This window comes from Mus caroli, chromosome 17 (assembly GCF_900094665.2).
Source record: "Mus caroli chromosome 17, CAROLI_EIJ_v1.1, whole genome shotgun sequence".
Taxonomy (NCBI): Eukaryota; Metazoa; Chordata; class Mammalia; order Rodentia; family Muridae; genus Mus; species Mus caroli.
The window spans coordinates 60,291,518-60,308,804 of NC_034586.1; the positions used below are offsets into that span (position 1 = coordinate 60,291,518).

Genomic DNA, 17,287 nt, shown 5'->3' on the forward strand with positions numbered 1-17,287 from the left:
AGAGAGAGCGAGCTCATTTGTACCTTTGCAGGCACATTTGAAGGATAGGAGTTAAAGTGAAGGATCTTCTTTGTCCTCTTCCCTACTTTGTTTTGAGACCTGGAGATGTCACTGGGTTGACTGGCTAGCAAGCCTCTGCTATCTACCATCTCTGCCTTCCAGTGCTGAGAGGCTGTGGACATGTGTAATGCCCAACTTTTCTCTGAATGCTGGAGACCTAAAGCCAGTTCCCCTTGCTTGCACAGCAAGCTCTTTATCCACTAAACTATCTCCCCAACCCCGAGGACCTACTTCTTACACTAATCACGATTATCCCATTGAATGCCAGATTCAGTGATGGGACTTTTTAAATATACATCGTGTACTTCCTGTGTGCCTGGTTCCCCCAGCCACGGTCAGGTTCTATTACCAAGATCAGAAGTTACTAGATCTGCTTTATCTCATCACTTAAATAGCAATGGCAGAGGTAAAATTCAAAAACCATTGTAAGTGGCTCTGGGAAGTGTCCCACTACTGCTGCACCTGAAGAGAAGTGAAGGATAGAAACTGTTCTTGGAGGCAGAGAAGGCTCCACAGCTCTGACAGAAACAGCAGAACAGACAGACAAATCACCTGCCTCAGTCTGCTGACTTAGCCAGAATGGCTCATGAAATGTTTATTAACTTTGCCCAAGTCTGTGTTAGACTGTGCTGCAGCCGGCACGGCTGTGGGTATCACAGGGACCTGGAAAGGCCGGACAGAAGCATGAGGCTCTGGGTTCACTTCAAAGATGAACGACTTTTGTTTTCCATTGCTGTTTACATACTGTTTAGCTAACCACTAGAGACAGTATTGCAAGCAGATCCAGAGCAGTTTCTTTGACCCCCTTACCTGATTTTCTTTCTTCCTGCTTCCCTTCCCTTGTGGCCCTTGGTTTGCCCCAGAGGACATTCTTCTAGGCTTTATCTGTTGTGTACAGTTTTCCTCCAGTCTTGTGGCTGCATCTGGGTCAGGGTTTGTCAGTGAAACAGGAAATTCAGACCATCTGAACCAACAGTACTCTAGTTATTTAATGAATTGAAGAACATAGCAATTGTTCCTAATTTTTCCCAGCAGTAATAAACTATCTTCCATTGTTAGCACAGTGGGAAGTCACATAAGTGTTGTTGTGGTAGAAGGAATGCTTGTCAGTACAGATGCCGGAGCCCCATTCCAGCTTGAAAGAGGTGTAGTCAGATAGAGAGATGGTATCCAGGAAAAGTTAACTGTGTGAAAGAAATCTATCCAAGGCCAAAGGTATTGTGTCTTATTAGATGCTGCAGTTTTAGATTAGCTCCCCCTGCAGTCACTGCCCCCACAGCATGACCGTCAGGCAGCATAGCAGATGCCCTACCAACCACAGTCTCTCCCAATTATAACCCATTTCTGTCCATAGCTCTGGGTGCTATTTCTGACACTGTATCAACTCCCAGAGCATGTGCTTTCGGCAGCCTGCCTATGTAGTCAGTGCCTTCTAGACATGTAGATAGACAGTCTGTGTCTCTGTATCATGCCTTCCCATGCTTGGAGTGCAGAGTTCTAGGTCAGTAAGTAAGTAAAGTAAGTTATGAAAACAATGAGTTATTTTCCTCTCCTTAAATTAATGAAAAAGTCCTACTTATACATTATTTTATGTGATATCTAATTTTACTTACAGTCATGTCATAGTTTGAAAATAACCAACACTCAATACAGAAAAGGCTGCAGTAACTTGAAAGGCTTATTCTGACTCTTTGGTGGTCCCACTGTGGCATTTAACCTATCACTGTAGTGAAAACAGACTCTGATGCTTATTTGTATATGATGTCCAAAGTGGCTCACCTGTCTGCACTTTCAGAGATCTAAAAGGTCACATAGATGATAAATTGTAACAAAGCGAATAGACAAGGTTAATTAAATGGTTACTGTATGGAAATGGAGGTATATAGGAAGGAGTGGATTACTCAGTATTCATTACACAGTTGAGAATACTGGTGCGAGTTACCTTTGCTCAGTGAGAAAGGAGGTGAGACTTAAAGAATGGAAGCTCGATAGGCCAGAGTTAGCTCAGAAGGTGGAGGTGCTTTTCCATCAGCCCTGATGGCCTGAGCTCAGTCCTGAGGATCCATCTAGTGGAAAAAGAGGATCAACACCATAAATTGACCTCTGACCTCCACATTTGTGTCCTGACACACGTACACCCCCCCTCACTTACACACATAATAAATAAAGTTCAATAAATCTTTTAAAGAAAATAAGGGAAGCCTGAACAAGCGGAATAAGTTAACTTTTAATCTGTAGAACATGACTATTCCATTTGTCTGCAAGACTGTGAGACCTATAAAGAAAGCTCTTACTGTCTTAAAGGATATGGGTAAGAGAAGCGTTGCAACCTAACAGTAAAGGCCAGTAACAGGCAGAGAGTTGAATGTACAGAATACAGGGCATGACCGATAAAATAGTATTCTCAGATTGCTGGAATGACCAGACAATAGTCCGAGTATCTCAGATGGACACACCTGTCCTGTAGTTCCAGTGTTAGACAGTGCTGGCCATGAGGATGGAAGATGCACACCGTCAGTAGGATAGGGCTTAGGGGAAGTGCTCAGAGTATAACAGGGAACACAGAGATCTGCTAATCCCCACACTTCTGCCTAGAGAGTGGACCTGAGAGGGCGGCCATTCTAGCCTAATCTCTTTAGGAATAAGTGAAATCCAGAGAAATTAGTCACCTTGCCTAAGCTCCTGGAACTCACTACTAACAAAATTGGAATGACGATTTAGATAGTAAACTTTATTTAATCATAAAAGCATATAGAGTTGATTTTTTCGGGCTGGAGAGATGGCTCAGCGGTTAAGAGCATCGATTGCTCTTCCAGAGGTCCTGAGTTCAATTCCCAGCAACCACATGGTGGTTCACAACCATCTGTAATAGGATCTGATGCCCTCTTCTGGTGTGTCTGAAGACAGTGACAATGTATTCATGTCAATAAAATAAAAATCTTTAAAAAAAAAAAAAAGAATAAGGAGAGGCAAACACATCAGGAGGTTTAAAAAAAAAAGAATTGATTTTTTTCACTTAACTCACATATTACTACATTAGGAAATATTTTATGAAAAGCACTTTTATGAAAGTACTTGTCCTAAGAGAAACATCAAAATAAATCAGTCTATGTTTGCACAGTGTGCCTAGGCTCTGTGAGATCTGTATTCATTCAATGGGCAAGAATACAGTGTGCTCTGTGAGAACTGTTCTTATAAAGTGTAGGCATAAGGCTTGGTTGAGAGCAGTCACACTGGCTCACAGGCAGGGTGCATGTGCTACAGAGGTGTGACTGCCTTTGTACAACTGTCCCAATAGGAGGCTCCTCCCAGAAGCCCATACCAGAGCAATGCCAGCAGAGCCATGGGTCCGTGGCCACCTTTAAAATGGTAGCAGCACTAACATGCTGTACCAGCCTGTGAGAACCTTATGCAGCAGGCTTTGACCAATGACTGACTTTGAACTGACGTAGGACAAGGCTGACTGTTTCTGAGGAGCACAGCATGCAAGCACTGTGTTAGGAATGGAGCCATGCCCACCCCGTCTAGATTCTGATCTGCTGGGATCTATGACTCTGCACTTCAAGCTCCAGAACAGGAAAAATCGTTTTGTTCATTCTGAATTGTTCAGGCCTCAGAAATAGTGTTATAGCAGCACACACAGAGTACACACAGTTATGAAATTATAAAACTTGTTGCAAAGGTGACATTTTATGGCACTTGAGTGAACAGTGGTTCCTCATGTGACACCAGCATCCTAAGAGTGTAAAACAGACAAGTGAGACAGCATCAGCTAGCGAAGAACACAAGAGAAGGAAAGCATTCTGGGGAGAAGTTTGAAAGACATACCAGATAGGGGACCTGTGTCTTTAAGAATACACCTTCAGTAACCAAGATGACAACAGTTCTTTTTACAATGCACATAGAATGTGAAAGAAGAATCCAAAGAAGATAAACAAGGGAGCATGCCTATGTGCTACTCAACATAACAAAGCCCCTGGGAAATGCAGATCAGAACCAACTAACCCACTAACATGCTGCCTCACATGGTGGAGAAGCTGCTGTGAGAAGAGTGCAGGACTGGGGAGGAGAGCCATGTGCAGACTTAGCGAGGCTTTAACAAATGGAACAAAAGCAGGGGCGATGAAGCTGTTATTATTAAAAAAGGACTAGTGAAAAACTTAAGGCCAGCTCTATCATGTGACCCAGTGACCCAGTAACCCCTTCTGAGTACAGACTGAAAGCAGAAATCAGGAGAGCTTTAAGTATGTTTAATTTCAGCATTATTTAGAATAGTCAAGATACAGAAGAAACCTAATGTGGTATTGAAAGACCCACAACGTGAGGACTCCCCCACATTCTGACTCAGGAGAGGTGACACCCCAGAATCACCCACAAGAAACGGTCTTGCTGCAAACTGCAAGAGGATTTTTATTCAAGAGCGTTCTTGGGCCCATGGTCATACACCACGCAGGGGTAGAGGACCATGGCACCCCGAGTAGCTGAGTAAGGGGGTATTTAAAAGAAGAAACCACAACTCAAGGAGGTGGGGAGGGCGTTGTTGGAAAATACCAAAAATACCAGTTAAGAGTCACAAGGAAGTGCAAAGTCACAAGTGTCAGGTTATCTCTCAAGACAGTTTCTAAGAGCCCCTAACAATCTAAGAGCCCCTAAAGATAGCACATTTGCATTGCAGGTTCCGGTAATGGTCAGGGTGCCATTCTTTGAATTGAACCCAGGAAGCGGGTGGGTGGAGGAATGTTGCTATCTGTTTTATGACCAGCACACCTCAGAGCACTGAGCCACAGAGGCCACATTCCCAAACTTGGGCCTAAAGGCCTAGAATTTTGCTATACTTCTTCAGTATATACATACAACTGGGTATGACTCAGCCTTGGTAAAGCAGACAATGCACAGCAGGGATGAGCTTTCAAGCATTACAGTAAGGAGACTAAGCCAATCATGGAAAGATGGTGTGATCTTCTGAGATGAGGGTGGTATTGCAAGTCATTGCCTCCCAGCAATGGGAAGCTGGATGGTAATCCCCAGGCTAGCCTGAAGTGGAGCAGGATGATCAGGAAATAAATACAGAATTTCAGTACTATAAAACTGTGCAACAAGCTGCATGGAATTCGTGATATTGAACTGTAGGCTTAAAAATTAAGAGAATAAATTTATTATGTGGATTTTACCAGAGTAAAAATAAAATTTGAGAAAAGACATTTCTGTTTTTAATATTCCTTTAAACCAGATGTTTCCAGCTCTTGGCTGAAAAATATTTAATCTTTGCAAGTATACTGATGTAATATTTTAGTAGACTGTCTATATTGTTATAAATAAATCAGTTTGATAATTTAATATATTTCTAATTATAAATACTATTATAGCCAGTAAAATTGCACAGAGGAAAAATCTAGCTACTTTGCTAATTGTTTCAAAATTGCAGTTATGTGAAATGCTTGTAAAGTGGCCCCTTATGTCACTCATTCGAGAACCTTACTGTTTCTAAAATATCCCACTAGTGACAAATTCAGTGAAGATATCCTCAAAATAACATTAGCTTTTCCAATTTAATATTTTATTCATTTTACCCTTAATTCTTTTAAGTGTAATTTTGACTGCCTTTTCATTCCTCTCTCTTTAAAAATTGATAGGAGATTAAATTTGAACCTTTTTCTCCTTTATTAAAAGGAGACTTGAGGGAAAATAAGAAGTCATAAGACCCCCCATAGTGAGTCATTTGGTGTCAAAGTAAGGAGAGCCTCGAATGCCACAGATAGAGAGGATAGCAGGTGATGGATGGGCTGGGTGTGTGTCCACTGAGATGTAAAACACTGGTGAATCCTTCTTCCTAAGCAACAACAGCTCTATTAGAACAGTGAGATGCTCCTCTCTTAAATGTGCCTGCTGCCAAACCTGATGGCCTGATCTGATCCCTAGAACTGTGTGGTGGACAGAATGAACCAACTCCTGTGAGTTGTCCTCTGAGTTCCAAATATACATGGTAGCCTGACTGTCCCTGTGCGCATAGGCACCAGGCAGTAGTGATTGTCAGTACTGCATTTGGTGGTATGGGTATGCCTGTATACATACGCGTGAGTACGTGATCTTCAGTAGTGCACGTGACAGCATGATTGTGTCCATGCATGTATATACTAGTCAGCGGATTATTTTTAATTACAGTATTTCAGGTGGAAAATAGATAACTTTAGAGCTCAGTTGGCTATATAGGATGGTCGAGAAGCATGTAAAGAAATGTTCAACATCCTTAGTCATCAAGGAAGTGCAAATCAAAACAACCCTGAGATTCCACCTCACACCAGTCAGAATGGCTAAGATCAAAAACTCGGGTGACAGCAGATGCTGGTAAGGATGTGGAGAAAGGGGAACACTCCTCCATTGCTGGTGGGATTGCAAGCTGGTACAACCACTCTGGAAATCACTTTGGCGGTTCCTCAGAAAATTGGACATCGTACTCCCTGAGAACCCAGCTATACCACTCCTGGGCATATACCCAGAAGATGCTCCAACTTATAATAAGGACATGGCTCCACTATGTTCATAGCAGCCTTTATAATAGCCAGAAGCTGGAAAGACCCCAGATGTCCCTCAACAGAGGAATGGATACACAAAGTACACAATGGAGTACTACTCAGCTATTAAAAACAAAGACATCATGAAATTCTTAGTCAAATGGATAGAACTAAAAAATACCATCCCAGTCACAGAAGAACACACATGGTATGCACTCACTGATAAGTGGATATTAGCCCCAAAGATCAAAATACCCAAGATACAATTCACAGACCATATGAAGCTCAAGAACAAGGAAGACCGAAGTGTGAATACTTTGGTCCTTCATAGAAGGGGGAACAAAATACCCATGGGAGGAGATAGGGAGACAAAATGTGGAGCAGAGACTGAAGAAAAGGCCATCCAGAGACTATCCTACCTGGGGATTCATCCCATATACAGTTACCAAACCCAGACACTATTGTGGATGCCAAGTAGTGCATGCTGAAAGGAGCCTGATATGGCTGTCTCCTAAGAGGCCCTGCCAGAGCATTACTAATACAGAGGTGGATGCTCGCAGCCAGCCATTGGACTGAGCATGGGGTCCCCAATAAGGTCCCGAATGGAGGAGTTAAGAAAAAGGACTGAAGGAGTTCAAGGGGTTTGCAACCCCATAAGAAGAACAACAATATCAACCAACCAGACCCACAGAACTCCCAAAGACTAAGCCATCAACAAAGGAGTACACATGGCTCCAGCTGCATATGTAGCAGAGGATGGCCTTCTCATGCATCAATGGGAGGAGAGATCCTTGCCCTATGAAGGCTCGATAGATGCCCCAGTGTAGGGGAATGCTAGGGTGGGGAGGTGGGAGTGGGTGGGTAGGTGGGTGGGTGGGTGGAGGAACACCCTCATAGAAGCAAGGGGAGGAAGGATGGGATAGGGGGGTTCCTGGAAGGGGGTGGGACAGGAAAGGGAATAACATTGGGAATGTAAATAAAGAAAATATTACATAAAAAAGAAAAAATTAAATAAAGATGAGTTCACAAGTATAGCCAGTTTCTTAGCTGTGTTTTCTTCTTTTGAAAGGATTACTAAGTAGCTTGTTACAGTTAGCAGAGGTCATCTCTGAAATGTAGACCTGAATAAGTGGGATTCCCTAGTCAACACCAACCAGTGTTCAGGATGAAGTTCCTGAGTGTTTGCATTAGGACAAAAACCTAGCAGAAGCCTCTCCACTCTCTCCTTTGCAGATCAGCTCCTTGAACACACTGACAGGTTATGATGCAGAGTCTATGGAATAATACCACATTTCTCAGTATTTCAGTATTCAAGGGAGAGAGATGGTTCTGACAGGCATGATGTAAACAGCTAGGAGCAAAACATTAGCCATCTGTTACAAGTCTTCAGGATGGAATGGTTCTGGGACCTTTGGAGGCAATCCCCGGCAGCCTACTTATGTCCCTGAAAGGGGTGTTGAATTTACTTTCCTTGTATTTCAGGGTAGTGATCTTGATAATATTACTGAAATTCTAGAAAGACAAAAACTCTGGGACCAAACCAGTTCTTTGCCTATTTTTCTTAGTAAGGTTCTCTAGAAGACAGCCCATGTGCCCACTTTTGTATGGATCTATGGTAGAGTTACATCAGAGGCTGTATGGCTGCTGTGCCTCAAAATTGTTTTGGTTTTGTTTGTTTTTTATTGGATATTTTCTTTATTTACATATCAAATGTTATTCCCTTTCCCAGTTTCCCCTTCAGAAACCCCCTACCCCATCCCCCCTCCCCCTACTTCTATGCAGGTGCTCCCCCACCCACCTACCCACTCTGCCTCCTGGCCCTGGCATTGCCCACTGGGGCATCGAGCCTTCACAGGAGCAAGGGCCTCCTCCCATTGAAGCTCTACAAGGCCATTATCCGCTACATATATGGCTGGAGCCATGGATCCCTCTGTGTTTACTCTCTGGTTGGTGGTTTAGTCCCTGGGAGCTCTGGGGGAGAGGGATCTGGTTGGTTGATATTGTTGTTCTTCCTACGGGGCTGCAAACACCTTCAGCTCCTTCAGTCCTTCCTCTAACTCCTACATGGGGGATTCCATGCTCAGTCCAATGGTTGGCTGCAATCATCCACCTCTGTATTTGTCAGGCTCTGGCAAAACCTGTTCAGGAGACAGCTATATCAGGCTACTGTTAGCAAGCACTTCTTGGCATCCACAATAATGTATGGGTTTGGTGATTGTATGTGGTATAGATCCCCAGGTAGGGAAGTCTCTGGGTGACCTTTCCTTCATTCTCTGCTCCACACTTTGTCTCTGTATCTCCTCCCATGGGTATTTTGTTTCCCCTTCTAAGAAGGACTAAAGCACCCACACTTTGGTTTTTTTTCTTCCTCAGTTTCATGTGGTCTGTGAATTGTATCTTGGGTATTTTGATCTTTGGGGCTAATATCCACTTATCAGTGAGTGCATACAATGTGTGTCTAATTTTCTGAGGAACCGACAAAGTGATTTCCAGAGTGGTTGTACCAGCTTGCAATCCCACCAGCAATGGAGGAGTGTTCCTCTTTCTCCACTTCGCCAGCATCTGAGTTTTTGATCTTAGCCATTCTGGCTGGTGTGAGGTGGAATCTCAGGGTTGTTTTGATTTGCATTTCCCTGATGACTAAGGATGTTGAACATTTCTTTACATGCTCAACTGTTCAATATTCCTCAGGTGAAAATTCTTTTATTTTGCTCTGTACCCCATTTTTATAGGGTTATTTGATTCTCAGGAGTCTTAAGTTCTTTCATTCTTTGTATATATTGAATATTAGCCCTCTATGGGATGTAGGATTGGTAAAGATCTTTTCCCAATCTGTTGGTTGCCTTTTTGTCCCATTGACAGTGTTTTTTGCCTTACAGAAGCTTTGCAATTTTATGTGGTCCTATTTGTCGATTTTTGATCTTAGAGCATAAGTCATTGGTGTTCTGTTCAGGAATTTTTTCCCTGTGCCCATCTGTTTGAGACGCTTCCCCACTTTTTCCTCTATAAGTTTCAGTGTATCTGGTTTTATGTGAAGGTCCTTGGTCCACTTGGACTTGAGCTTTGTACAAGGAGATAAGAATGAGTCATTTGCATTTTCTATGCGCTGACCACCAATTGAACCAACACCATTTGTTAAAAATGCTGTCCTTTTTCCACTGGATGGTTTTAGCTCCTTTGTCAAATATCAAGTGACCATATGTGTGTGGGTTCATTTCTGGGTCTTCAGTTTTATTCCATTGATCTTCCTGCCTGTCTCTGTACCAATACCATGCAGTTTTTATCACTATTACTCTGTAATACAGCTTGAGGTCAGGAATGGTGATTGCCCCAAAACTACTTTCATTGTTGAGAATAGTTTTTGCTATTCTGGGTTTTTTGTTATTCCAAATGAATTTGCAAGTTCCTCTTTCTAACTCTATGAAGAATTGATTTGGAGTTTTGATGGGTATTGCATTGAATCTGTAGATTGCTTTTGGCAAGATGGCCATTTTTACTATATTGATCCTGCCAATCCATGAGCATGGGAGATCTTTCCATCTTCTGGGATCTTCTTTGATTTCTTTCTTCAGAGACTTTATCATGTTCTTCAAGTTTTTATCATGCAGATCTTTCACTTGCTTGGTTAAAGTCATACCAAGGTATTTTATATTATTTGTGACTATTGTGAAGGGTGTCATTTCCCTAATTTCTTTCTGAGCTTGTTTATCCTTTGAGTAGAAGAAGGCTACTGATTTGTTTGAGTTAATTTTATATTGAGCCACTTTGCTGAAGTTGTTTATCAGCTTTAGGAGTTTTCTGGTGGAATGTTTGGGGTCACTTAAGTATACTATCATATCATCTGCAAATAGTGATATTTTGACATCTTCCTTTCCAATTTGTATCCCTTTGACCTCCTTTTGTTGTCTAATTGCTCTAGCTAGAACTTTAAGTATTATAGTGAATAGATAAGAGAGAATGGGCAACCTTGCCTAGTCCCTGATTTTAGTGAGATTGCTTCCAGCTTCTCTCCATTTAGTTTGATGTTGGCTACTGGTTTGCTGTATATTGCTTTTATTATGTTTAGGTATGGATCTTGAATTCCTGATCTTTCCAAGACGTTTAACATGAATGGATGCTGAATTTTGTCAAATGCTTTTTCAGCATCTAATGAAATGATCATTAGATTTTTAAAAATGTATTTTTTTCTTTGAGTTTGTTTATGTAGTGGATTATGTTGATGGATTTCTGTATATTGAACCATCCCTGCATCCCTGGGATGAAGCCTACTTGATTGTGGTGAATGATCATTTTGATGTGTTCCTGGATTTGGTTAGCAAGAACTTTATTGAGTATTTATGCATCAGTGTTCATAAGGGAGATTGGTCTGAAGTTCTCTTCGTTTGGTCTTTGTATGGTTTAGGTATAAGTGTAATTGTGACTTCATAGAACAAATTGGGTAGTGTTCCTTCTATTTCTATTTTGTGGAATAATTTGAGTATTGGTATTATGTCTTCTTTAAAGGTCTGATAGAATTTCCCACTAAACCCATCTGGTCCTGGGCTTTTTTGTTTGTTTGTTTGTTTGTTTGTTTGGGAGACTATTAATGACTGCTTCTATTTCTTTCGGGAATATGGGACTGTTTAGATTGTTTATCTGATCCTGCTTTAACTTTGGCACCATGCATGTATCTAGAAAATTGACCATTTAATCCAGATTTTCCAATTTAGTTGAGTATAAACTTTTGTAGTAGGATCTGATGATTTTTTTAATTTCTACAACTTCCATACAATTTCCATTATGTCTCTCTTTTCATTTCTGATTTTGTTAATTAGGATACTGTCTCTGTGTCCTCTGGTTAGTCTGGCTAAGGGTTTATCTACCTTGTTGATTTTCTCAAAAGAATCAGCTCCTGGTTTGGTTGATTTTTTTTGAATAGTTCTTTTTGTTTCTATTTGATTTGTTTCAATCCTGCCTTTGATAATTTCCTGCTGTCTACTCCTCTTGGGTGAATTTGCTTCTTTTTGTTCTAGAGCTTTCAGGTGTGCTGTCAAGTTGCCAGTGTAAGCTCTCTCCAGTTTCTTTTTGGAGGCACTTTGAGCTATGAGTTTTCCTCTTACCATGGCTTTCATTGTGGTGAACTCATCTTTTGATTTTTCAGTTTTTAATCTTCCTCTTTCTACACTAACCCTTCATGGATGTAGTGTTTTAATCCATTTGGTTGATAGTTGATGGAAGCCCATGTCCATGCACTACCAGCCCTTCTGAGCCTCACCCACATCCTTCAGTGTGCCCACTGGTCCCATCCTCTGGTTTCACTTGTGACATCTACTCAGTCTGTGGTTCACAAACCAGCATTCACAGTTTATTCACATAGACTTTCCTTATTTTTATATAATCCAAGGTTCTCATCAGTGATAGTTAAAGAAAACAAAGTCTTAAGAACAAGAATTCTAGGACGTAGGAGATGGCTCGGTGAGTGAAGTGCTTCCTGAGCCAGTATGAGGGCCTGAGTCGGATCCCAGACACCCATGTAGAAGGCTGGACATGGTTGTGCATGCTAGAACTCCAATACTGGGGACATGGACACAGGAAGATGCCTGGAACTCTGTCTCATCCAGGGAGCTCCAGGTTCAGTAAGAAAAAGTGTCTCAAAAAATAACATAGAAAGGGGTAGAGAAAGGCACGCCATGTCAGCCTCAGACCTGCACACACATACACACATGTGTGCACGTGTACGCACACACACACACAAACACATAAGAGTTCTAAATAATTACTTAAATAGAGCCCCCAAAATACAACTGCAATTTAGTATTTGCCTCTATTACAAGTCTGTTTTTAAATGTATGATAACATACAACTAAACCAAGTAAACTTCTCATGGAACAAGTTAACATTCTAGCATCAAAGATGCGAATTAAGTAGGATTTCTCTGTGATTCACTGATGAGTTGATAATCCTTTTTCTCCAATTACTGTTACTGTTGACATAATCTGAGTTTATGTTAAATATGATCGGTTTCTTAGAGCTCCACCAACAACACAACGATAACAAGACCCATGTTTCCTGTCATGGAGTTTAGAAATGCTTGTGAATGATGTTGGAAATGCCAGCCTCCCCACTTAAGCTCTCTTCTTCCTGCCCATGCTCACCTTTCTGCTTTCATGACCCTCAGACACCTGCTGTTTCTGTAAGCCTCTGGTGTCCAGTACAGACTTCAACTGCATTGTAACTTTTTCTGTACAGATAGAGTTTAGGAGGCATTTACAGCTGCAGACTTCCCTGTGACCTTTCCAGGAAACGTTCCTGCTTTTTACCCTCCCTGTTATTCTTGGAGCTAGGAATACCTTGTGTTATGCTCTTCTGGATTGCTGTAGTGCTGGTGAGAGCAGGGTGCTATTTGAATGTAGTTTCCCCCTTACAGCTTCCTCTGTTGGTTCTTTGCTTTGAGTGCTGGTGCCTTAGCTTGCCATATGGACAGTTTGTCTGGACGGTTATGTCTGTTGGGATTCTTTCTCAACACCCTTGTTTTGTTTTGTTTTGTTTTTTGTCGTTTCTCTATTTTGGGGAATTTTCTGCGGTAATTTCACTATGTAGATTCCCCTATGCCTTTAGTTTATAATCACAGTTCCTTCTGTTAGCCTGCTGATTGTTTTGGGCCAGCCTTTTGATCGTGTGGCAAGAATTCTTGGGTGATGTTGAAATGTTTGGTTTTCTGTCTCCACTGCTGATATTTAAGGACAGAATTCCCTTGAGCTTGTCTTCTGTTCCCCATATTTCTTCTACTTCATCAAGTCTATTTATAATAGTGTATATTCGTAGAATTTTCATTTCATCATTTTCCCCCAAAATTTGGATTTCCATGATTGACTTTTCTGTCACGTTGTGACTTTTTTCATTTTTCCTGATTTCCTCATCCACCTTTTCCAACTTGTCCACTGTGTTGCCAGTGTTTTCCCCATGTCCAAAATTGATGGATCTGCTTGTTTGTATCCTCTTCCAGGTCTTTGATCAATTTCATCAGGAAGTTTTCTCTCCTTTCACATGGCATTGTATCTCTTTCCATATGTATGGGTCTGTAGCAGAGGAGACAGGTTCTTCTGGAGTTGCCTTGCTTTTTTCCAGTGTCTTTTATCTGTTGTTTGCACATCCTTATAGATTTTATTAGGGTTTTCTTGTTGGGCAGCCTTCTTGTGTGAGCCCAATCTATAGTATTACCCTGGAAAGAGGAAGCAATCAGTTAGAACAGCACAGACAGCTTGTACCTTCTGAAGTAGACAGTCTCTGAGCTGACGGTGCCTCCCAAGTATGTGGGAATGTAAGCAGCATCCACGACACTGAGGTATAGTCTTTCAAGACCTGGGAATGAACTGCCCTGCTGAAGCCATGCAGATGTAAGTGTGACGTAGACCTCCCAAGTTATAGTTTGGGGGTCTCTGCAGCAGTAAATAGCAGATAGGTCCACTCACTAGCCCAAGCCTCAGAGCTGTCAACTCTAAGATTTTTCTCAGAAGATGGCATCCACTTTGGCAACTATAATGACTTCACTTCATGGCCTAAGTGGAGCCTCCTGTAGCCTGCACTCCACAGTGTTTTAAGGCCTGTCCCTCCCACACTTCTCAGGACTCTGTACTGCTCTGGTGAGGACGCAGATTAAAATGAAGACTCCTGTCTTGAGGTTGTTCCTAGTTCGCAGCCTCCAGAACTGCTGAGGTTGGAACAAGTGCTTGAAATGAAAACACAACACAGTTAATATGATTACATCCTGCGCGCCTAGATTGGGCAGATCTATTGCTACACTACCGTCTTCCACATCTATGAGACCCCTTAGAACTTGTAGTTTCTCCAGGCCACGTGCTTGTGTTCCTCTTTTCATCTTCTTCCTCCTCCCCTGCTTCCTCTCCTGCTTCCATTTCTCCATCTTCTCTCTCCCACCTTCTGCTCCACTTTCCCTTTCATCTGCCCAATCATCAGCTCTCCTTTATTTTACAAATTAAGGCGGAAAGCAGGTTTACAGGAAATCACCTGAGTGCTGACTCATTCCTTGTTCACAACCTCTCACAGGAGAACGGAATTGACATCAAATGTAATTAGCCCCAGAGCTGCCCACAACACTTTGTAGATGGTGCTCAGCTCCTGCCTAAACCCATCCTTAACCCTAGAAGAGTGATGAAATGGGCTCCTCTGCAAAGCTCACCCACCACCTCACCAAACCCGGCAACTTACTCTGATGGTTGTGAAGCCTGTGGGCATACACATATATATCATGTATAAGAATAATAAAATATTAAAATAATAATAATAATAAATTCTTAAAGTAAACAGAAAAGGAAAACTGTCAGTCTGGCTTATAAGTTTATTTTTTTAAAAGGTAAAAGCACTATTGATTTTCTAAGTGGCCCACAAAACATGTGTAACAATTTGTGAGTAAGAAGTAAGAAAAGGGGAATTTTAAGTAGACTTAGGTGGGTGTTTATTTCCTAGTTGTTCTCACCTAAGAAAAAGCCATTAACTCTTCTCTTGTAGTGTTTTTATTATTATTGTCATTATTATTATTATTAAAGGCAACCTAAATCTTTCCTTTAGTGTGAGAGAGGTCCAAGAAATGGCAGGTAGGGGATAATCCTTCTCTACAATTTGTAGTTTAATACAGAGGCCTGATAGAAAACAAATTGTTTTTAGGGTCATGTGTCTAAACCTTTCTGTTTAATGCTGTAAGCTATAAAAGATCCTCCAAAAGAAAGAGAAAAAATGGCTGTTACCAGTCTCTTGAGACTGGATGGGGACGGAGAGTCAACCTAGAGTGTGGTGGGCCCTGGGTCTGTCTGTGGGAAAGGTGGTTGCCTGGTGCAGAGGAAGACAGGAGGAAAGAAGGAAAAACCTCTGCTGTGCCGGCTGTCTTGGCTGCAGCTGCAAGGCCTGTGCATGCGCAGTGCATACAAGGCCCTGGCTGGCAGTGAATGCCAACGGTAAAGCTGCACTAAGTGGTCTCCTTGGCAGTGGCCACGCATGCGTCTGAGATGCTGTCAGTGCTTAACGTTAATTTCATTTCATTTTAGTGAAGTTTAAAAAGTTAAACTTAATTTTAACCAACTTTTAAGAATATTTGGGATATCAATCTATTTTTCAGTTCTAAGTTTTATTAAATTTAAATGTCAGTCAAATATGAAAATGTGCTTATGGGCTGGAGAGATGGCTCAGTGGTTAAGAGCACTGACTGCTCTTCCAGAGGTCCTGAGTTCAATTCCCAGCAACCACATGGTGGCTCACAGCCATCTGTAATTGGGTTCAATGCCCTCTTCTGGTGCATCTGAAGACAGTGACAATGTTATTCTCATATGTAAAAAAATAAATCTTTAAAAAAGAAAGAAAGAAAGAAAATGTGCTTATAAGACTTAAAATACAATATGCATTTAAAAATATAAATTTATCTTTACAAGATTTGAGATATATTGAAATAAGGTAAATATATTTTTTAGATCAACTTATTTCTAACTTCATAAAATGAGATTAAGTGTAAGTTCTAAATTACTGTTTGTATCATATGCCTTGGACTATGGTTAAAAGCTTTTCTAAGACATCATTGGAGGTCTGAAAGATGACTTAGCTGTTAGAGGCTAGCTCACAGCCAGAAAGATGTCAGGGGCTCTGCCTGATGCGCAGACATGTGTAGTAGCCCAATAACGAAACTGTCAGAACCATAGCTTTTTAGAGTACAGCCTTCTGTGTCTGTACATACACATATGGTATAGTTTAAATTTAGTAGGTCACCAAATCTAAAAATTAATATCATTTGACTATTTTGTTTAAGTTGTATCTTATTTGTTATTAGAGAAAACATAAATTTTAGAAGCTATCAATAAAGCAGATCAGTACAGAACAGCACAAAGGGATGCTTGTCTCTGAGTAGATGTGCTGGGCAGCAAATGGCCTACTGAGACATTTAACTGACTGAGGAGTCTCGAAAAGTGGTGCCCCACCCCACCCACGCTGCCCACGACGTGTGGTCTCCGTGTCCCTTTTGTCCTCAGTTGGAAACTCGGACAAAGCACAGTGGAACCTAAAGTGCTTCTCAGTCTGTCCAGCCTCCTAATGGGCTGGAAATAAGGCGGGCGACTCCCTCCACAGTTTATCTCCTTTCTGTTTGTCCTTTCCTCCAGGGGGTGATTTTCTGACCTTCCTGAGGAAGAGGAAGGACGAGCTGAAGCTGAAGCAGTTGGTGAGATTTTCCTTGGACGTTGCTGCTGGCATGTTGTATCTCGAGAGCAAGAACTGCATTCACAGGTAAAGAGCCCCTGTCAACAGCATTTCCACTGTGATGAGAACAGCCCTAGAAAATGAGCCCATCGTCTGGAATGGTACAATAGATTCCTTCCGTAAAACTTATATGCTGCTTTTTATATTTTGTGTGAAAGCATTCTTTCTAGCTCTACAGAAGCACCTGACTCATCTCTTACTAGTACTGACTCTGATTCACCTCTTAATTAGAATCTGCTTATTGTAATCAAGCCTGGCATGACCTGCACTGATGCCCCAAAATGGCTTCATGTGTTGGTGACTGTCATTTTTCCAAAATAATGGAAGAACATAAGACTAGAATTCCCACTTTTCTTTTGTTGTGTTCTTGTTCTTGTTCTCTGCTCTTGCTCTTGCTCTTGCTCTTGCTCTTGCTCTTGCTCTTGCTCTTGCTCTTGCTCTTGCTCTTGCTCTTGCTCTTGCTCTTGCTCTTGCTC

At 41.6% G+C, this 17,287-nt stretch overlaps 1 protein-coding gene across 5 annotated transcripts in view; it reads left to right on the forward strand.

Moving 5' to 3' along the window:
• Fer (FER tyrosine kinase) overlaps positions 1 to 17,287 on the forward strand; it is a 276,129-nt gene that overhangs the window by 191,902 nt on the left and 66,940 nt on the right. For all 5 annotated transcript variants that reach the window (XM_029470881.1, XM_021186574.2, XM_029470883.1 and 2 more), the window contains one exon: positions 16,715 to 16,838. In XM_029470881.1, coding sequence (XP_029326741.1) covers positions 16,715 to 16,838 — 124 coding nt within the window. The remainder of the gene's footprint in view (positions 1 to 16,714; positions 16,839 to 17,287) is intronic.